Raw genomic sequence first — 23,519 nt, forward strand, 5'->3', positions numbered from 1 at the left:
AAATTCTTGGTAAGAGTAATTGCACAGCTGACAAAATTGCGAGTCGGGGGAGGGGGCTGTCTCAAAAGTGCAGGAGCATTTTCCCTTAAGAATTTACTTGATAAACATGATCATTAAACTTATAAAAAGATCTTTTATTTCAATTTTACGACACTTGATTGATGGCAAAGTACACAAAAGCACCCAAAAAATACTCTGCAACAAAACTTTCCTCTGATTATCGTTTAAGTATGGTTTTTCAAGTAAAGTATTTCCCTAAATTTATTCAAAGTCTGATATACACCCCCAAATATTTACCTACATCCTGTACATTTAAGGACATACACTTTGGGTTAAATAACACACAAAGAAACATCAAGTTTGCCCTCCAAAACTGTATTAAAACTGTGTATATAAAAAACTCCTAACCAACCTCTACTTCTTTAACAAAGAATGTACTAAAACAAGGAATTCTTACTGCTCGGGTGTGAATAACAGATTTCAATTATTTGCAGTTTCAACTCCCCTTACATTTTTTAGAAGTTAGGTGTCAATAATTTTTCTCCCCCGAACTTATTTTCAAGGTTCTCAACTATATTGATATTGTTACATAGAACCATAAAGTGTCAAGAATTTAGACAACTATCAAATTCAGCCACGTGCTTTAATTAAACCTTTAAGGACCATATAGAAAAGAGCGAGGTCATACTGTTCTCCAGCTGTGGTTACATAAACCATTTCTACAAATCCTATAGCCTTTAATACACTAATATGCAGTTTAGTAATTAATGTTCATGTTGGTTTTGTTGAAGAGTTGAGATTGTTAATGGGCAGTTTATTTCTTCTCACTTCTTTGAGAGAGAAGTCTGAAAATTTAAGGCCAAAAGTTCTCACAAAGTTATCAGTAGATACAACTGCCTTTAAAAGAGAATCAAGGGCATCATAAAATTACCATACTAATTTCTTCTGGAGACATTTGACGTGGACCATGTCATCCACATGGCAGATTACAATGTTTAAGGACATGGGCTCTAGGACCAGACCATCAGGATCCAACTCCTGCCTTGTTATTAGCTATGTAAACCTAAGCATGTTTATCCTAATTCTGTCTGCTTCTCACATACAAGAACCGTACCTTTTGTAGGATGTAAGTGACAATTACGAGTTAACACGAAATTAATATGGCATGAAGTAATAAGAAGCTTGAAAACCCTCTCATACTTTGGGAATTACATGATGGGCAAAATAAATTTATTGGGTAAGTAATCACTTTGGGTGTCAGCATAGCAGTAATTAAAACTGAGTCCCCGTTTCTCAAATTGCGTATTTTTACACAGCTCAGTTAAAAACCTCCTAGTTTTAACAATTTATAAACTTCATAAACAGCTCTTGCATTAAGCAATACCTAAAAGGTGACTCCTGTAACTTTTTAACATTAATATAGAAAGAATCCTGAAATGCAGTTTCCCTATATTATAGAACTGAAATCTTTAATGTTTTTTTATCTGGCTTTGGCATTTAAAAGCTTATAAAGCAGCTGTCTGACTATAGATAAGAACCATGGGAGCTCAGACCATCCCAGGCCTCCATATGAATTAAGTCAGTATCTCTGGAGGTAATGTTCAAGCAACAGTATCTTTATTTTTTGAGCTCATCACATGAGTTAACAGTGTTGTAGCTGAATACCACTGCTAAAAACAAAAACTAGTTCCCTGCACCTTCTTTCAAAGTGGGTGTCATTTGGAGGAACAACTAGAAAACCAGCAACTCAGTTTTAAAACAAACATGGTTATTAATAGGAGAGTATGCAGAGATAGGGAATTACCTAGCAGCCAAGCTTTACATTATATATAAAATATTCATAACCTTATGGCCAAGCAAGTGATCACAAAAAAAAGCAAACTATTTTGTAGTTGCTAAATCACAGAAGTGATTAAAATTAAAAAACAGAACACAAAGTTGTATGTAATTTATAATTATGCTTAAAAGAGCATCATTATAGGAAAATAAATGTTCATACAAATTGATGCTGCTGGATAGCAATATTCAGCATTACATTTCTACAATTTGTTTTCCAAATTCCCTGAAATTATTTCTACACATTTTTGCAATCAGAAATGTAGTAAGATAAATTTTCTTTAAGGATGGCTGTTGAAACTTCTTTGCACCAACCCCTATCAGGCCAGGCATTCCAAAGAGGCCACTGTTCCTGTACAGAACTCTCCAGAAGCCTGGCTGCTAAGAGTGGGCCATCTAAAGTTGAACTGAAAAAGGCAGCTTTACCCATTTTTCACTAGAAAGGTCAGGTATCACCTCTACGTCACTATTCAAGACTATCTGCCATCAAAACTCAAGTCCCCTGATAAAACATAAATATACAAACCATCATAATCTATTGAAATACAATTCCTTTTTTTCTTTTTTGGAAAGGAAAATGACACTTCACCACATTTTTAAACAGTTTATTTATTCACGCAGTAGTTTAATTTCCTTGGAAAGCTAGAAAATAAAGATCATTTACCTTATTTTGTTGTTTTTTCATTTGGTAAACAGTGATCTTTCCCTCTCATAAAGGTCAACTTTTTAACATTTATGCACACACCAAAATCGCTGACTAGGAATGTGCAAAGTTCTAGGAAAACTATTACTTGAATGGTTTTTAAAGTGGCAGAATAACACAATTTGGGGATATACCCTAAATGATGTGGTTTTTTTTTACCATATTGATGCAACTAGTTTTCAAAGTGGTGTATCTTGAATGATTACAATCCAAAACGAATTCCTGTATCAGTATCAATTTTAGGATAATTTTTTAGCTAAGATACTTGAAGGAGAAATTAAGAATATTATTTTCAGTTGATCAGTTTTTGAATTTGATATATATATTTTTTCCAAGTGTTAGTTCCTTCTTTCTTTAAAGATAACATACCACACACTCAAAAATACAGTCCTTAAATTTGTCTCTTGTAAATACAAGAATGGGGAAAGTTAAGGTCCACTAGTTACAGAAATAAAGGTAGTGCATTTAGCATCACATATGAACTTAAGGCCTTAATTACTTGTGATTTCAGTATTAGCCATGGTATATTCCTCTCATGCTTACATACACAAGTAAGCAGGCAAAGCAAAAATTTCTAAACATGTAAGAAATAAAGACAAACAGTTTAATCTCTATATATATTATCAATTAATATAGCTGGACTCTTTCAAAGTAACCATTGGTAGTAAAATAATCTGATCACATTTCATACAGCAATTAAAAAGAGAAATTAAGTCTCCTATACAAAATCGGAGCATCTCCTGATATGTAAAGCAGTTAAGCTCATATATACTTTTTCAGATGCTATCCAGACTATAATCTATCTCAAAACCAACCATTGCATAATGCATTTTGTAAAATGCCTACCTAAAAATACACTGTATTTCGTAATATTTATTACGATTATCAGGGGCAGGCATTTCTAGCCTAAACAATAAAACCAAACACATACATGAGACTATTCAACAGTAGCCTGTTACACAATCTTATGATAGGAAATTTCACATACACTAGTCAAACAGCATCTTATGTTCATCATTTCAGTCATGTCAAATTAGGACAATCTTCCTCTACAAAGTTACCAGAAAAGACACTGAACTTGAGTCAGAAGAGCAGATTTCCGGTTCCAACTCTACCTCTACCTACCTGTGAGACATGGGGAAAATTATCTCACATAAAGGCCTCAGATTTCTCAATTATAAAACAAAGGGGTTGAAATGAATTCTAAGGAGCATTCCCATAAAACGGGATTCTGCTAAATTTTTTACAACCTCATTCTTCTAAAAAATGATAGCTATGAAATACCAAGTTTGATACTCATCACCAATAATGTTGACTATATAAAAAGCTTTAAGCCAAGAAAATACTATTTCTGCTTTATGGGACAAAAATACAAGACTTTTTTGTTAGCATGTTTTTCCAGTTATCAGAGAGGGAAATCTCACCATGACTGTAAAGCATACAACAATGGAAACATTACCTGCAGTAGCATGCTATTACGTGTGCTTGTTTTTAGTAACTTTTGTACACAGGCAAGAGGTTTTATAAAAGATACCACAGAGCTCAAGGACACAATACATGTGATCCGACAAGTTCAAAACATACTTAAAATAAAAAAGGCAACCATAATACTTTAGAACATTTCATTCGTTTATAAATGTACACAACAGACCTGGGCCTAACGTACTTAACTGCACCACATCAAGTCCCAAAGTCCAATATTCCTTTCAGAGACAAGTGCATCTTTTACAAAACCAACACCTATTTTCCAGGAGGAATCAAAACTCACTTGTATTATTACATTGTAATCAGTAGAAAAACAATGTATTTTCTCTGGTTCCAAAACTTTCTATGATAGTGTAAGTGAAATACATGAAGACATAAGACTAATTGTGGGAAGTATCAGGCCCTGTAATTCGTATCTATAACCAATGTGCTTCACATGGTAACAGGTAGATTTGCAAAGGATAAAGTCTTTTTTCACAAAATTCCCAAGGCTTGCTCAGATATGTCAAATTTCCACAGTGGAAATTTACTTTGAAAACCAAATTGGACAGGAAAAAAATACCTGCTTTTAAATATTACTATGAAATGTTATAAAAACAAAAGGAATTATTAGGCTGGCTAAAAAGCACTTGACTAGAACCACTAAGGAAGAACAGTCTTCCTTGAGGAGATACCAAAAGAATCTGTTAAGAATCAGGTCTGTTAAGATTCAGGTAAACGCAGCAGAGCCACAGGCATGCATATGAACTGACTAAAATTACAGCACTTTCATTCTCATGCCATTTGCTTATTTTATGTTATTGTGAATACATAAAACTAGTTTTGATCTTCCAAAACACCTATAACAGCTTGAAATAGTATCAATTCCTTTCCTTAACAGATGAAGACTTTTAGCAACAGATACTATAGTATCTAAAAAGGTATCAATGAAAGATAAAATTGTGCATTATGTATTTCAGATTACCAACAGTGGGCTCCCTAGTATCCCCATCTAATGACACAACAGACACAAACAAGCTACCGAGCAGGAAATCTGTTAACAGTTTTATTTTTTTTTTATGTTAAATACCATGGGAAAGGATTGTAAGGATGAAAAACTCAGTCAACAACTGCCTCACAAGGGATAAGAAAAATTCTGCCATGATATTAGCAAAGGTAAAGGAGAGAATTTGCACTGTAAGAGGCACCATTTCCCCCACAGAATACCTCTTGGCATTTCCTGAATGAGTGGAATTAGCAATCTAAATAAATCATATTTCAAGAGGTAACAGCAACAGATAAAATTTAAAGGGATTATTAAAATAACATTTACAAGACTCTGAACAATTCTTGAACTCTTATTAAAACCACAAAGAAAGAACAATTCTTTATTTATGAATTTCATAAAGGAGTGAATGTGCAACTGACATCTGCTAGTGATGATCTGGTAATATACAATTTGTCCAGTAGCCGAACAGTTTCTTTTTTATTGTGTTTTCTAACCGTAAGAGATCATTAAAGGCAAAGCCTGTATGACGCTGTACACACAAAAAAAATGGTCACCGAGGGCCATACTACCAATGAAATGGTAGGTAAACAAATCTTTTTTCTGGTCAAGAGAAAAAAAAAAAAAAAGAAATAGCACTCTGCATGCTTCACTCTACAAGATGAATTTCCCTAGAAAGAATCCAATGAAAATGGCTGCAATTACAACAAGAAGTGAAGGAAGAGGACTGGTGACATTATCTCTGAAGGATGCAGTTGAGGGTGATCCAGGTTTATCCGAATGTGCTACCTTTCTGAGCCTTAAGCCTTCATCCTAGAAAAAAATATATGCACAAAAAGGTTTTAAAAACAAATATGCACACAATAAAACTATAGAGATAGAAATCCATAGGCAGAAAGCAGATCAGTATACATACGGCTGGTGATGGGAACAGGGATTAACTGTTAACCAGCATAAGAAAACTGTAGAGGGTGATACAAATACTCTAAAACCAGATTCTAGTGACAGATGCACAATTCTATAAATTTACTAAAAAATCACTGAATTGTACACTCGCAATGGATGTCTTTATGGGATATAAATCGTACCTCAATAATGCTGATTTTTTTAACTGGAGCTAAGTTTTACTCCTAGAAACTGAAAAATCAGGTATTACATGGAAGGCAAATCCCTCTAAAAAAGAAGAGTTTTGTGCATGCACTTATTTCCAAGATAGCCCACAGTAATCTTAGCTCAGTTACACCTGTCCTAGGTCCCATCAGCCAAAGACTACCAGAAACAAACCTGTAGTCTGAAGTTTAGATTTACTGACTCACTATAACCAGGTGAGTATCTGACCAAAGGAAGAGACAGGATTTTATAGGATTTGGGTAGAAGGGTAATTTCAGGATGACAAAAATACACTATTTTGATATGCTCAAAGTGAAGCAGGAGGGCTGTACCAGGGTTAGCACTGGGTCTGAATTCAGAGTAGACATAGAATCCATTACAACAGATGTGGAATGATGTATACAAAACCCCCCATCTGAAGCTCTGCACCTTTACTGGAAAGGAAGGCTGCTCAGATCCTCCAGACAAGAGTGGGCTGCTTCTCTTACTGATAAGTTTCACACAGCAAAGGTTTCTGACAGTCTATGATCTTAGGGGACAAGGTTTCTCAGTAAGAAAGCACTAGTCACTCTAGTTAAGCAGGAGGTTGTTAATAAACACTTCATCAGCTGCAGTGTGACCCTGACCTTGAGGAAAATTACTGATAACCCTGTTAGCTATGTAGTTGGCTTTATCAGTGTCCACCATCCCACCAACATGAGTGACAGGGCAGATTTTTACTTCCTCAGTGCAAGCTAATTTTTCTTTCCTCACACTGATACCTCTAGTGGGCTTTACTAATACCAACTATAAGATTCTACCTGATGTTATATTACTGTATTTGCATTACTGGATTTTCGGAGGGTTTGTGGGTTTTTCTGTTCTTAAGCTATTTAGTCCTGGGTTGAGAGCAATGACCTTTGATTCCAGCAAGAGATTTCAAATATACTCCTAATTATTCTGATTCACTAAGTCTGGGGACGGCCTAATATCTATTTTTAAAAAGTTCACCAGGGACCTAACGGACATCTACAGAACTCTACACCCAAAAGCAGCAGAAAACACATTATTCTCAAGTGCACATGGAACATTTTCAAGAATAGATTATATACTAGGCCAAAAAAAGAGCCTCGGTAAATTCAACAAGCTTGAAATTGTACCAATCAACTTCTCAGACAACAAAGATACTGAACTAGAAATAAATTACGCAAAGAAAACAAAAAATCCCACAAACACATGGAGGCTTCACAACATGCTCCTAAATAACCAATGGATCAATGACCAAATAAAAACAGAGATCAAGCAATATATGGAGACAAATGACAATAATTCAACACCGTAAAATCTGTGGGACGCAGTAAAGGGCGTGCTAAGAGGGAAGTATACTGCAATACAGGCCTACCTCAGGAAAGAAGAACAGTCACATATGAGCAGTCTAAACTCACAATTAATCAAAACTAGAAACTGGTAAACAGAAACTAGAAAAAGAAGAACAAATGAGGCCCAAAGTCAGGAGAAGGAGGGACATAATAAAGATTAGAGCACAAGTAAGTAAAATCAAGAACGAAACAAAATACATAAACCCCTAGCCAGACTTATCAAGAAAAAGAGTCTATACACATAAACAGAACCAGAAATGAGAAAGGAAAAATCACTACGGACACCACAGAAATACAAAGAATTATTAGAGAATACTATGAAAAATTATATGCTAACAAACTGGATAACCTAGCAGAAATGGACAATTTTCTAGAAAAATACAACCTTCCAAGGCTGACCCAGAAAGAAATAGAAAATCTGAACATACCAATTGCCAGCAATTAAATTGAAGAGGTAATCAAAAAACTACCCAAGAACAAAACTCCCATACCAGATGGATTCACTGCTGAATTTTATCAAACATTTAGTGAAGACCTAATACTCATCTTCCTTAAAGTTTTTCAAAAAGTAGAAGAGGGAACACTTCCAATCTCATTCTATGAAGCCAGCATCACTCTATTACCAAAACCAGGCAAAGACAACACAAAAAAAGAAAATTACAAACCAATATCCCTGATAAACATAGATGCAAAAATACTCAACAAAATATTAGCAAACCAAATTCAAAAATACGTCGAGGATCATATACCATGCTCAAGCGGGATTCATCGCAGGGATGCAAGAATGGTACAACATTCAAAAATCCATCAACATCATCCACCACATCAACAAAAAGGACAAAAACCACATGACCATCTCCATAGATTCTGAAAAAGCATATGACAAAATTTAACATCCATTCATGATAAAAACTCTCAACAAAATAGCCATAGAGGGCAAGTACTTCAACATAAAAAAGGCCATATATGACAAACCCACAGCCAACATCATACTGAACAGCGAGAAGCTGAAACCTTTCCTTTAAGATTGGGAACAAGACAAGGACGACCACTCTCTCCACTTTTATTCAACATAGTTCTGGAGGTCCTCATCACAGCAATTAGACAACACAAAGAAATAAAGGGCATCCAGATTGGTAAGGAAGAAGTTAAACTATCACTGTTTGCAGATGACATGATATTGTACATAACAAACCCTAAAGAATCCACTACAAAACTACTAGATCTAATATCTGAATTCAGCAAAGTTGCAGGATACAAAATGAATACACAGAAATCTGTTGCATTCCTATATAATAATGATGAACTAGCAGAAAGAGAAATCAGAAAAACAAATCCATTCACAATTGCATCAAAAAAATAAAATACCTAGGAATAAACCTAACCAAGAAAGTGAAAGACCAATACTCTGAAAACTACAAGACACTCATGAGAGAAATTAAAGAAGATACCAATAAATGGAAACACATCCCGTGCTCGTGAATAGGAAGACTTAATATTGTTAAAATGGTCATCCTGCCTAAAGCAATCTACAGAGTACATGCAATTCCTATGAAAATAACAACAGCCTTCTTCAATGAACTAGAGCAAATCATTCTAAAATTCATATTGAACCAAAAAAGACCCCCAATAGACAAAGCAATCCTGTGAAGGAAGAATAAAGCTGGGGGTATTAGGCTCCCCACCTTGAAGCTCTACTACAAAGCCACAGTAATCAAGACAATTTGGTACTGGCACAAGAACAGAACAGACCAATGGAACAGACTAGAGAGCCCTGATATAAACCCAACCATATGTGGTCAATTAATATACAATAAAGGACCTCTGGACATACAATGAGGAAATGACAGCCTCTTCAAAACTGGTGTTGGCAAAACTGGACAGCTACATGTCAGAGAATGAAAATGGATTACTGTTTAACCCCATACACAAAAGTAAACTCAAAATGGATCAAAGACCTGAATGTAAGTCATGAAACCATAAAACTTTTAGAGAACAACATAGGCAAAAATTTCCTGAATATTAGTATGAGCAACTTCTTCCTGAATGCATCTCCTCGAGCAAGGGAAACAAAAGCAAAAATGAACTCATGGGACTACATCAAACTAAGAAGTTTCTGTACAGCAAAGGACACCATAAACAGAACAAAAAGGCATCCTACAATATGGGAGAATGTATTTGTAAATGACATATCTGACAAGGGGTTAACATCCAAAATATATAAAAAACTCACACGCCTCAACACCCAAAAAGCAAATAACCCTATTAAGAAATGGGTGGAGGATATGAAGAGACAGTTCTCCAAAGAAGAAATTCACCTGGCCAACAGACACATGAAAAGATACTCCACACCACTCATCATCAGGGAAATGTAAATTAAAACCACAATGAGATATCACCTCACAGCAGTAAGGATGGCCAGCACTGAAAAGACTAAGAACAAATGCTGGCGAGGATGCGGAGAAAGGGGAACCCTCCTACACTGCTGGTGGGAATGTAAGCTAGTTCAACCATTGTGGAAAGCAATATGGAGATTCCTCAAATAACTTAATAGAAATACCATTTGACCTGGGAATCCCACTCCTTGGAATTTACCCAAAGAATACAAGTTTTCAGACTCAACAAGACATATGCACCCCTATGTTTATTGCAGCACTATTTACAATAGCCAAGATATGGAAGCAACCTAAGTGTCCATTAGTAGATGAATGGATAAAGAAGAGGTGGTACATATACACAATGGAATAGTATTCAGCCGCAAGAAAGAAACAAATCCTACCATTTGCAACAACCTGGATGGAGCTGGAGGATCTTATTTATGCTCAGTGAAATAAGCCAGGAGGAGAAAGACAAGTGCCAAATAATTTCCCTCATTTGTGGAGTACAAGAACGAAGCAAAACTGAAGGAACAAAAAGGCAGCAGACTCACAGACTCCAAGAAGGGACTAGTGGTTACCAAATGGGAGGGGTGTGGGAGGGCATGTGGGGAGGGAGAAAAAAGGGGATTGACGGGTATTATGTTTAGTACACATGATGTGGGAGATCACGAGGAAGACAGTGTAGCATAGAGAAGGGAAATAGTGAATCTGTGGCATCTCACACACTGATGGACAGTGACTGCAATGGGGTATGGGTGGGGACTTGATAATATGGGTGAATGTAGTAACCACATTGTTTTTCATGTGAAACATTCATTAAGTGTGTATATCAATAATGCCTTAATAAAAAAAAAATTGTAACAGCTGCAAAGGGCAGTTCACAACGACACCAAAAAAAAAAAAAGTTCACCAGGGGGATCAGATGCACACTGTGGATTAAGAACGACAGGGCTAGAGGAATAAAAAGGGGTAATGATCAGACATGTTTAAGAAAGTTAATCTGGCAACAAATTATGATGAGCCTTATGAATGAAATATTAAAGGGTTTGAAACTGATCTATAAACCAGTGGTCTTCATGGTTGTCTCGTGATGTCTTTTAAACAGCAGAATGCTTTTTCAAGTAGCATCTCCTATAAACAGAACATCAGCCTATAGAGTATAGATCAGGAATCTAGTCCCACTCCCCTCACACCCTATTCACTCTTACATTTCCCAGCCCTGCCCTACCTGTGCCATTCCTACTACTTCTACTTCTTTCCTCCCTGCCAAGAGACGAACTGACTTTTTGAACAAATCTGTAGAGCGTGCTAAGGAGCAATTTTCATCAAAGAACAGAACTGTGGAAGTCCTGGCAGATAAAAGTTAACAACAGCATCCGTAAAAATCCATGCTGTGCGTATGAAATGGAGATAATCTTCCCACCATCTGGGATGATGCTGGGAGAAGGGGGCCCTAAGGGAGTACACTATGGAATACGTACAAATAGCCAAAGAAATTATTTCAGCACGGATCAATTCAAGACACAGTACCTTTGACTTAATGTAGTTACTAAATAAATTTAACAGAATAATCAAATGTAGATTAAGTCGCATGATTTAGCTTATTTACTTATATTTTTATATCAGCTACATTAATAGGAAAATCTAATAAAGCCTTAAGAAGCAATGTAAAGGTATTCATGTCTTGAAATAAATTTGTCAAAGGTAAATTATTAATAAACTCCACACATATTCAAATCAGTCCTCTTTTGCCAGTCAATCCATTTATTCATTCAAATACATGTATGACTACTGACTATATGCATGTTGTGCTAAGACTGCAAGGATGAACGCAGACCTCGCATCCAAAGAAACTACTGCCCACTAGAGGGAGAAAGACTTCCAACAAATAGCAACAAAACGAAGACGTATGGTGGAAACCAAGGCAACAGGCATTCCAAAACAATTTTTCTTCTCTTCTCGGGGGAGTGAGTCCTAGAAAAGCTTATACTGAAAAAAACGACAAGAACTGAGTACCAAGAGACAAATATGGGTGTACAGATGTGCTGTGAGGGCAAGGACAGGATTTTAGGGGATTCCAGTCAGAGCAAAGTGCTTAAGCTAAAGCAAAAACAAGAGGGGTGATAAAACAGGCTCTGTCAGGATACTCTAGCCCAACCCTGTCTGCCAACAGAATATAAACCACAAACATACTTTGAAATGTTCTAATTGCACACTAAAAAGGTAAAAAGAAACTGGTAACTAAAATTAATTTTAATAATATATTTTATTTAATCCTGTATAACCAAAATATTACTTCACTAACAACACAGAAAAAGAGATACTTTATACTTTTTTTATACTAAGTCTAAGAAATTAGTGTATATTGTAACACTCACTACACATCTCAATTCAACCCACATTTCCAGAACTCAACAGTCCCCTGTGACTGACTAGTGGCTACTACTATTTGGCCCATCACCAGTCTAGACAGTTCACATGACTAGGACACAGAATATGAAGGACAGTACAAATGATAGAGGAAGTTAGCAACGCCACAGGGCAGATGACAAACAACTAAGACATCTACTAGGAAAGGAACTTGCAGGCAACCAGAAACCATGGTTAAGACTCTAAAAAAAGGGTGACAGTGGGAGGCAAAAGTCAGGGTGTACTCATACAAGGGAACTTAAAAAACTGATAGATAAAATGGCCTTATAATATTCACAAATTCTGTGCCTTCATTTACATCAACTTATTTTCAACAACTTACTCTCAGGTGTCGGTTTTCTTCTGATAGCTTCATTATTTCTCCCTGTAGTCTTTTACATTCTTCCATGAGTTTCCTTGTCTCGGTATCATTGAGTGAAACACTATGTGGTTTTGGCACGGGTCCATCTTGTTTGGATGCGTTCAGTGGAACAGCTTTGCTAGGTTCCATATCATTCTGTATTTCAAAGATAGAAATTTTTTACCTGACCAAACCTCCATTCAGGTTTTAAACAAATAAAAATTCAAACTCCATATCCTTCTTTTCCAAAAATTTATTTAAATAAAAAGTTTTGAAAGTTTCATTTTATGAGTAAGAATTAAAAATACCAAATATTATGCTCATCTGTTAACTTGACAAGGGCTGTATCAGTACATGTTAGCAGTTAGGTAAGACAAAAATAAGCAACCCACTCCCTCCTTTACTCCCATAACCCTTTGTACTTACGTCTACCATAGCATGTGTCATATATTCCACAATACTTCAAAGGATGGGAGAGCAAGTCATTTATCTTTGTATTTACCCCTAAACCCAGCTCTTTGGCCAACATCAGTTATTCACTGTAAGTATGCTGAATGACTGACACCAACTATAATCCAAATACAAAGGTCATTTTCAGTGCTCTGATTCTGCAATTTAAATGAGGTTCTTGGAGGGAAGGGAAGTATGGGGGATATTACTGTAATAATTCCAATGAAATTAGGAGATTACATAAGAAAAACAAAAGGAAACCTAACTTCTATTAATGGAAAGAAAGAACTGAAGGACATAAACATTAAAGGAGATAATGAACGTATCATGGCCAAAAAAAACCTAATAGGTGGAAAGGGAGCCAATTCCATGATCTTAAACTCAAACATAAATGATTCTTTCAAGTCATTAGGAATGCTATTGCCTTAATACATAAAAGTCAATACAGAATCACGGTAGTAGTTAGACACTACTTACCAATATAAATACCAGGGTGGTGCCTAAGTATTCCTGAGCCTGTGTTCTGAAGGGCCTCAATATCCTTCATCCTAATATCATTTATACCATCACACACTGTAACATCATTAGGGCAACAAGTCGTCTTTCTAATTAAAATTTTTTGTCAGGAATTTAATTTTACATAAAAAGATAAAACTTGAATAGGCGGAGCCAGGATGGCGGCATGAGTAGAGCAGTGGAAATCTCCTCCCAAAAACACATAGAGCTATGAAAATATAACAAAGAAAAATCTTCCTAAAATAGAGACCACAGGACACAGGACAACATCCAGACCACATCCACACCTGCGAGAACCCAGCGCCTTGCGAAGGGGGTAAGATACAAGCCCCGGCCCGGCGGGACCCGAGCGCCCCTCCCCCCAGCTCCCGGCGGGTGGAAAGAAACCGGTGCGGTTTTTTTTTGGCGAGTGCTTTTTGGAAGCCTTAAAGGGATGGGCCCCCGTTGCTAGGGAGGCAGGGTGGCGGGACCGGTGAGCAGGTGCCTGGCACCGGCGCCTGAGGACAAAGAATATCCCGCGTTTCTCCCTGCGGGACCGGCGGACGGGTGCCTGAGACCGGCGCCTGAGGACGGAGGAAATCGCGCGTTTTTCCCTTTTTTTCTCTTTTTGGCGAGCGCTTTTTGGAAGCCTTAAAGGGACAGGGACCCCGGTGCTAGGGAGGCAGGGTGGCGGGACTGGTGAGCGGGTGCCTGGGACCGGCGCCTGAGGACAAAGAATATCCCACGTTTTTCCCTGCGGGACCGGGGGGCGGGTGCCTGACACCGCCAGCACTTGAGGACAGAGGAAATCGCGCGTTTTTCCCCTTTTTTTTTTTTTCTCTTTTTTGCGAGTGCTTTTTGGAAGCCTAAAAGGGACAGGGACCCCGGTGCTAGGGAGGCAGGGCGGCGGGACTGGTGAGCGGGTGCCTAGGACCGGTGCCTGAGGACAAAGAATATCGTGCGTTTTTCCCTGTGGGACCGGTGGGCGGGTGCCTGAGACCGGCACCTGAGGACGGAGGAAATCGCGCGTTTTTCCCCTTTTTTTCTCTCTTTTTGGCGAGTGCTTTTTGGAAGCCTTAAAGGGACAGGGACCCCGGTGCTAGGGAGGCAGGGCGGCGGGACTGGAGAGCGGGTGCCTGGGACCAGCGCCTGAGGACAAAGAATATCGAGCGTTCTTTCCCTGCGGGACCGCTGGGTGGGTGCTTTTTGGAAGCCTTGAAAGGACAGGGACTTGGTGCTAGGGAGACAGGACAGCAGGACCAGTGAGTGGGTGGCTGGAACCGGCACCTGAAGACAAAAAAAAAAAAAAAAATCGCGTGTTTTTTCCTTTTTTTTTCTTTCTGTTCCCTCTCTCATTGTTGCTGTTGTTGTTTTTGTTTGGAAAGTGATTTTTGGAAGTCTTAAAGGGGCAGGACAAGTCACTTAGACCAGAGGCAGGGAATCTGGGGATCTCTGGGCACTCTAACCCCCTGGGCAGCAGGAAGCACAGAGGCCCCTTACGGAGATAAATAGCCTCCCAGCCACTCCCCCTCCAATGGGGCTCCACCATTTTGGAGGAACAGCCCCAGCCAGGCCACGCCCACAGCAACAGCGGAGATAAACCCCATAGCAACTGGGCACGAAGCAGAATCCCTGTCTGCCCACAGCTGCCCAGCACAAGCCACTAGAGGTCGCTATTCTCCCAGGAGAAGGCCACAAACCAACAAGAAGGGAAGCTCTTCCAGCGGTCACATGTACCAGCACTGCAAACTATCTCTATCACCATGAAAAGACAAAACTACAGGCAGACAAAGATCACAGAGACAACACCTGAGAGGGAGACGGACCTAACTAGTCCTCCTGAAAAAGAATTCAAAATAAAAATCATGAACATGCTGACAGAGATGCAGAGAAAAATGCAAGAGCAATGGGATGAGATGCAGAGAAAAATGCAAGAGCAGTGGGATGAGATGCAGAGAAAAATGCAAGAGCAGTGGGATGAAGTCCGGAAGGAGATCACAGATGTCAGGAAGGAGATCACGAAAGTGAAACAATACCTGGAAGGATTTATAAGCAGAATGGATAAGATGCAAGAGGCCACTGAAGGAATAGAAGCCAGAGAACAGGAACGTATAGAAGCTGACATAGAGAGAGATAAAAGGCTCTCCACGAGTGAAACAACACTAAGAGAACTATGTGACCAAGCCAAAAGGAATAATATTCGTATTATAGGGATACCAGAAGAAGAAGAAAGAGGAAAAGGGATAGAAAGTCTCTTTGAAGAAATAATTGCTGAAAACTTCCCCAAACTGGGGGAGGAAATAATCGAACAGACCACGGAATTACACAGAACTCCCAACAGAAAGGATCCAAGGAGGACAACACCAAGACACATAGTAATTAAAATGGCAAGGATCAAGGACAAGGAAAGAGTTTTAAAGGCAGCTAGAGAGAAAAAGGTCACCTATAAAGGAAAACCCATCAGGCTAACATCAGACTTCTCGACAGAAACCCTACAGGCCAGAAGAGAATGGCATGATATGCTTAATGCAATGAAACAGAAGGGGCTTGAACCAAGGATACTGTATCCAGCACGACTATCATTTAGATATGATGGTGGGATTAAACAATTCCCAGACAAGCAAAAGCTGAGGGAATTTGCCTCCCACAAACCACCTCTACAGGGCATCCTACAGGGACTGCTCTAGATGGGAGCACCCCTAAAAAGAGCACAGAACAAAACACACAACATATGAAGAATGGAGGAGGAGGAATAAGAAGGGAGAGAAGAAAAGAATCTCCAGACAGTGTATATAACAGCTCAATAAGCGAGCTAAGTTAGGCAGTAAGATACTAAAGAAGCTAACCTTGAACCTTTGGTAACCACGAATCTAAAGCCTGCAATGGCAATAAGTACATATCTCTCAATAGTCACCCTAAATGTAAATGGACTTAATGCACCAATCAAAAGACATAGAGTAATAGAATGGATAAAAAAGCAAGACCCATCTATATGCTGCTTACAAGAAACTCACCTTAAACCCAAAGATAAGCATAGACTAAAAGTCAAGGGATGGAAAACATATTTCAGGCAAACAACAGTGAGAAGAAAGCAGAGGTTGCAAAACTAATATCAGACAAAATAGACTTCAAAACAAAGAAAGTAACAAGAGATAAAGAAGGACACTACATAATGATAAAGGGCTCAGTCCAACAAGAGATTATAACCATTCTAAATATATATGCACCCAATACAGGAGCACCAGCATATGTGACGCAAATACTAACAGAACTAAAGAGGGAAATAGACTGCAATGCATTCATTGTAGGAGACTTCAACACACCACTCACCCCAAAGGATAGATCCACCGGGCAGAAAATAAGTAAAGACACACAGGCACTGAACAACACACTAGAACAGATGGACCTAATAGACATCTATAGAACTCTACATGCAAAAGCAACAGGATATACATTCTTCTCAAGTGCACATGGAACATTCTCCAGAATAGACCACATACTAGCTCACAAAAAGAGCCTCAGTAAATTCCAAAATATTGAAATTCTACCAACCAATTTCTCAGACCACAAAGGTATGAACGTAGAAATAAATTCTACAAAGAAAACAAAAAGGCTCACAAACACATGGAGGCTTAACAACATGCTACTAAATAATCAATGGATCAATGAACAAATCAAAATAGAGATCAAGGAATATATAGAAACAAATGACACAACAACACTAAGCCCCAACTTCTGTGGATGCAGCGAAAGCAGTCTTAAGAGGAAAGTATATAGCAATCCAGGCACACTTGAAGAAGGAAGAACATTCCCAAATGAATAGTCTAACATCACAATTATTAAAACTGGAAAAAGAAGAACAAATGAGACCTAAAGTCAGCAGAAGGAGGGACATAATAAAGATCAGAGAAGAAATAAACAAAATTGAGAAGAATAAAACAATAGCAAAAATCAACGAAACCAAGAGCTGGTTCTTTGAGAAAATAAACAAAATAGATAAGCCTCTAGCCCAACTTATTAAGAGAAAAAGAGAGTCAACACAAATCAACATAATCAGAAATGAGAATGGAAAAATCACGACAGACTCCACAGAAATACAAAGAATTATTAAAGACTACTATGAAAACCTATATGCCAACAAGCTGGAAAACCTAGAAGAAATGGACAACTTCCTAGAAAAATACAACCTCCCAAGACTGACCAAGGAAGAAACACAAAAGTTAAAAAAACCAATTACAAGCAAAGAAATTGAAACAGTAATCAAAACACTACCCAAGAACAAAACCCCGGGGCCGGACGGATTTACCTCGGAATTTTATCAGACACACAGAGAAGACATAATACCCATTCTCCTTAAAGTGTTCCACAAAATAGAAGAAGAGGGAATACTCCCAAACTCATTCTATGAAGCCAACATCACCCTAATACCAAAACCAGGCAAAGAACCCACCAAAAAAGAAAATTACAAACCAATATCCCTGATGAATGTAGATGCAAAAATACTCAATAAAATATTAGCAAACAGAATTCAACAGTATATCAAAAGGATCATACACCATGACCAAGTGGGGTTCATCCCAGGGATGCAAGGATGGTACAACATTCGAAAATCCATCAACATCATCCACCACATCAACAAAAAGAAAGACAAAAACCACATGATCATCTCCATAGATGCTGAAAAAGCATTTGACAAAATTCAACATCCATTCATGATAAAAACTCTCAGCAAAATGGGAATAGAGGGCAAGTACCTCAACATAATAAAGGCCATATATGATAAACCCACAGCCAGCATTATACTGAACAGCGAGAAGCTGAAAGCATTTTCTCTGAGATCGGGAACCAGACAGGGATGCCCACTCTCCCCACTGCTATTTAACATAGTACTGGAGGTCCTAGCCACGGCAATCAGACAAAACAAAGAAATACAAGAAATCCAGATTGGTAAAGAAGAAGTTAAACTGTCACTATTTGCAGATGATATGATACTGTACATAAAAAACCCTAGACTCTACTCCAAAACTACTAGAACTGATATCGGAATACAGCAAAGTTGCAGGATACAAAATTAACACACAGAAATCTGTAGCTTTCCTATACACTAACAACGAATCAATAGAAAGAGAAATCAGGAAAACAATTCCATTCACCATTGCATCAAAAAGAATAAAATACCTAGGAATAAACCTAACCAAAGAAGTGAAAGACTTATACTCTGAAAACTACAAGTCACTCTTAAGAGAAATTAAAGGGGACATTAATAAATGGAAACTCATCCCATGCTCATGGCTAGGAAGAATTAATATCGTCAAAATGGCCATCCTGCCCAAAGCAATATACAGATTTGATGCAATCCCTCTCAAATTACCAGCAACATTCTTCAATGAATTGGAACAAATAATTCAAAAATTCATATGGAAACACCAAAGACCCCGAATAGCCAAAGCAATTCTGAAAAAGAAGAATAAAGTAGGGGGGATCTTACTCCCCAACTTCAAGCTCTACTACAAAGCCATAGTAATCAAGACAATTTGGTACTGGCACAAGAACAGAGCCACAGACCAGTGGAACAGATTAGAGACCCCAGAAATTAACCCAAGCATATATGGTCAATTAATATTTGATAAAGTAGCCATGGACATACAATGGCAAAATGACAGTCTCTTCAACAGATGGTGCTGGCAAAACTGGACAGCTACATGTAGGAGAATGAAACTGGACCATTGTCTAACCCCATATACAAAGGTAAACTCAAAATGGATCAAAGACCTGAATGTAAGTCATGAAACCATTAAACTCTTGGAAAAAAACATAGGCAAAAACCTCTCAGACATAAACATGAGTGACCTCTTCTTGAACATATCTCCCCGGGCAAGGAAAACAACAGCAAAAATGAGCAAGTGGGACTACATTAAGCTGAAAAGCTTCTGTACAGCGAAAGACACCATCAATAGAACAAAAAGGAACCCTACAGTATGGGAGAATATATTTGAAAATGACACATCCGATAAAGGCTTGACGTCCAGAATATATAAAGAGCTCACACGCCTCAACAAACAAAAAACAATTAAAAAATGGGCAGAGGAACTGAACAGACAGTTCTCCAAAAAAGAAATACAGACGGCCAAGAGACACATGAAAAGATGCTCCACATCGCTAATTATCAGAGAAATGCAAATTAAAACTACAATGAGGTATCACCTCACACCAGTAAGGATAGCTGCCATCCAAAAGACAAACAACAAATGTTGGCGAGGCTGTGGAGAAAGGGGAACCCTCCTACACTGCTGGTGGGAATGTAAATTAGTTCAACCATTGTGGAAAGCAGTATGGAGGTTCATCAAAATGCTCAAAACAGACCTACCATTTGACCCAGGAATTCCACTCCTAGGAATTTACCCTAAGAACGCAGCATCAAGTTTGAGAAAGACAGATGCACCCCTATGTTTATCGCAGCACTATTTACAATAGCCAAGAATTGGAAGCAACCTAAATGTCCATCGGTAGATGAATGGATAAAGAAGATGTGGTACATATACACAATGGAATACTACTCAGCCATAAGAAGTGGAAAAATCCAACCATTTGCAGCAACATGGATGGAGCTGGAGAGTATTATGCTCAGTGAAATAAGCCAAGCAGAGAAAGAGAAATACCAAATGATTTCACTCATCTGAGGAGTATAGGAACAAAGGAAAAACTGAAGGAACAAAACAGCAGCAGAATTACAGAACCCAAAAATGGACTAACAGGTACCAAAGGGAAAGGAACTGGGGAGGATGGGTGGGCAGAGAGGGATAAGAGGGGGAGAAAAATAAGCGGGGTATTAAAATTAGCATGCATGGGGGGGAGGGAGCAAGGGGAGGGTGGGCTGCACAACACAGAGAGGACAAGTAGTGACTCTACAACATTTTGCTAAGCTGATGGACAGTAACCGTAATGTGGTTGTTAGGGGGACCTGATATAGGGGAGAGCATAGTATACATAGTATTCTTCATATAAGTGTAGATCAAAAATTTAAAAAAAAAAAAAAAGAAAGAAAGAAAGAAAGAAAAGGGGGATTACTCCTCGACAGGATGAAACTATTGGTAAATCAAAGATGAACGCATGCTTTAAATATCCTTAAAGTTGATCACTTAAAGGGTGTCAGATGATCAGCTATGGAGGTACTCTTTTCTGATAATATTCCTTTCTCTTAATTAAAAAAAAAAAAAAGCAGTTACTGTGTGCTGACCTCCAATGAGTTCTGCACAGTGGTATAGAGGGCATGTCAAAGTGTGGGCAAAGGGTCTGTTTGTTTCTATGCAGAAGATCAAGGCCTAGCTTGGATACCCAGAAAATGAGCTAAGATACGATATGAGGAGGAGCTTCCAGCATCAGCACTCTCTGGAGGACTTGTGCAGGGGGATGATCATCAAAAAGCCTCCATAGGTATCCGGACGATGCTGCGGTTGTGGCTGCATCCAGCCCACCGTCTCCTGGACTTGCCATAGGAATGAGGAGGGAGATGTCTAGGCTGGCATGTGCATACAGTGAGACAACCAATTTGACCGGATCTGTACTGTTGGAACTCAACCAGGAGTTGGGAGGGGTGCAAGTTGTAGCACTCCAAAATCTCATGACTATAGACTATCTATGGTTAAAAGAACATATGGGATGTGAACAGATCCCAGAAATGGGCTGCTTTAATTTGTCTGATGGTTCAAGTACAGTTGGACAATATCCATCATATCATAGATAAATTTTCACAAATGCCTAGGGTGCCTAAATGGTTTTCTTGGCTTCACTGGAGATGGATGGTAATTATAGATTTGCTTTGTTTATGTCACCGTATTCCTATTATGTTAATATGTGTGTGCAAATTAGTTAGTAGTTTAAAACCTATACATACTTAAGGTACTATACAAGAAGGTATGTCAAAGAAATAATCAATCCTCCCATGTTTCCTTCATATGCTACATCTATAGCTTTTCTTCTTCCTTCCTAATTACAACCCTTAAATAGAATTCGTGCCTCATATCGAATTTACCGAGTATCATAATTCCTCCAGGTGGTAAAGATACCTCGAGACAAGTGCTGGGCATAGAAGCCACAGGGCATAAATCTGCAAAGAAGTAAAAAGCTAACCTTTGCAAACAATATGGCTTCTCTCTCACTTACCAACTTTACATTTCCCTGTATGGCCCCGGAAGATGACTGGTTAGCCAGAGACGGGTAAGATTCCTCAAGGGAGGAACAGCCTAAGACAGGCACAGTCGCAGGGGGGCCATCAGGTGAGAATTTGGGGATCAACAGAGGTGAGGCTCAGAACCTCACCCCCCCTGCTTTGAGAGAAATCTTCTGCATCCGTGGATGTCTTGCTGCCCTTGTCTAGCCTGGATTAATACTTAGTCCATAGGCACACACCTGATCATCTGATCATCTACATTTGCCCTCTTACAGCACTAAACTATGTTTTCTACCTTTATCTTGCATCTACCTACCACTTCAGCATTTTATTAAAAATAAAAATAATAATAATAGGAGAAATGTGGGATCAACATATAAATCAAGTACAAAAATCAAACGAATATTCATATTTGACCTGATTGTTTATAGGTCATAATGCATGATCAAAACCGAAAGTTTCTGTGATGAATGCCCTTGTACTGTTCACCATGTAAGAATTTATTCACTGTGTAAGAATTCGTTCACCATGTAAGAACTTGTTCGTTATGCTTCAGAAGATTGGAGACTGGTGAGAATTAGGCTTGAGATGGATTAATGATTGTACATTGAGCGTTGACCCCCCTATACTGAATTTTATTGTTGTTAACAACCATTTGATCAATAAATATGAGAGATGCCCTCTCAAAAAAAAAAAAAAAAAAAAAAAAAAGATTGACAATAGAAAAATCTACCCACAAAGAAAATCCAAGACCTATATGGCTTCACTGGTGAAATCTACCAAACATTTAAAGGAGAATTAATACTAATTCTTCATACACTCCTACAAAAAATAGAAAACAAGGGAATACTTCCCAATTCATTCTATGAGGCTAGTATTACTTGAATAAAACTACACAAAGACATCATAAAATCTGATCTGGGCAATGGTCACATGAGTGTATATATATGTCAAAATTCATCAAACTGTACACTAAGGTTTGTGCATATTATTGTATTGCCTCAATATAAAAAATTAAAAAGATACCACAAAAAAGAAAGCTAAAAAAAAAAAAAAAGATAAAACTTGCTTTATTCAGATATAAACTTCTAATAAAAACATTTTTAAATCAGCTTTATGGCATTCCACAGTACTCGTTAGTATTATAGGTTACACACCTACCACACCATCCCAGCTCCCAAATTTATGTTTAAGTGTAGATCATTTTTTTGTTGTTCAAGGGGCAAAACTAGTACTTCTCAGGAAGAGGATGTGATTTGATTACTATGCCTAAATCCACATAAAAAACTAATGTTATAATGAGATTCTAGCGTACACTATATATTTTGCTTGTCGATCCCATTTTTCTTCATAAGCTTCACAGTTGTGAGGGGTTTTTAGGAGGCCTACCTCAACTTCCTTCTGAGTTTTTGTCTTGCTAGCTTTCTTATTCTTCACCCTATCCTCCCCTGTTCCCCATCAATTCCACCTATTATTAAAAATCTGTTTCAGACATATTTTGCTCTCTGCCACTATTCTTTTCTTACTCTTTTCCTTAACAGTAATTAGAATTCATATCAAAATGGTTTTTCAAGTGTGCTCAAATTCCAACCTAGAACAAGTCCAAATTCTGAAGGTGAGGGAAGCACGCTGCCTTGCTCTGTAAAGACAAAGGCAACAATCAACAATACTGTAACTGAGGAATCTTTAGTTTGAGTTAAGAACTGGAGAAAAAATATCATACTCATACCAAAAAGCTGACTAAGAAATTAAGAGGAGATACATGAAGCCAGTAAGAGA

At 38.1% G+C, this 23,519-nt stretch overlaps 1 protein-coding gene across 1 annotated transcript in view; it reads right to left on the minus strand.

The window, feature by feature from the left end:
- Positions 1–2,425: 2,425 nt before the first annotated feature.
- The window catches only part of VAPA (VAMP associated protein A), a 53,036-nt gene continuing 31,942 nt past the window's right edge, over positions 2,426–23,519 (minus strand). Inside the window, exons 5-6 of the mRNA XM_037001057.2 lie at positions 12,608–12,781; positions 2,426–5,822 (exon numbers count right to left, since the gene is read on the minus strand). Coding sequence (XP_036856952.1) covers positions 5,664–5,822; positions 12,608–12,781 — 333 coding nt within the window. The 3' untranslated portion in view covers positions 2,426–5,663. The remainder of the gene's footprint in view (positions 5,823–12,607; positions 12,782–23,519) is intronic.

The sequence above is a fragment of the Manis javanica genome, chromosome 9, assembly GCF_040802235.1.
Source record: "Manis javanica isolate MJ-LG chromosome 9, MJ_LKY, whole genome shotgun sequence".
Lineage (NCBI taxonomy): Eukaryota > Metazoa > Chordata > Mammalia > Pholidota > Manidae > Manis > Manis javanica.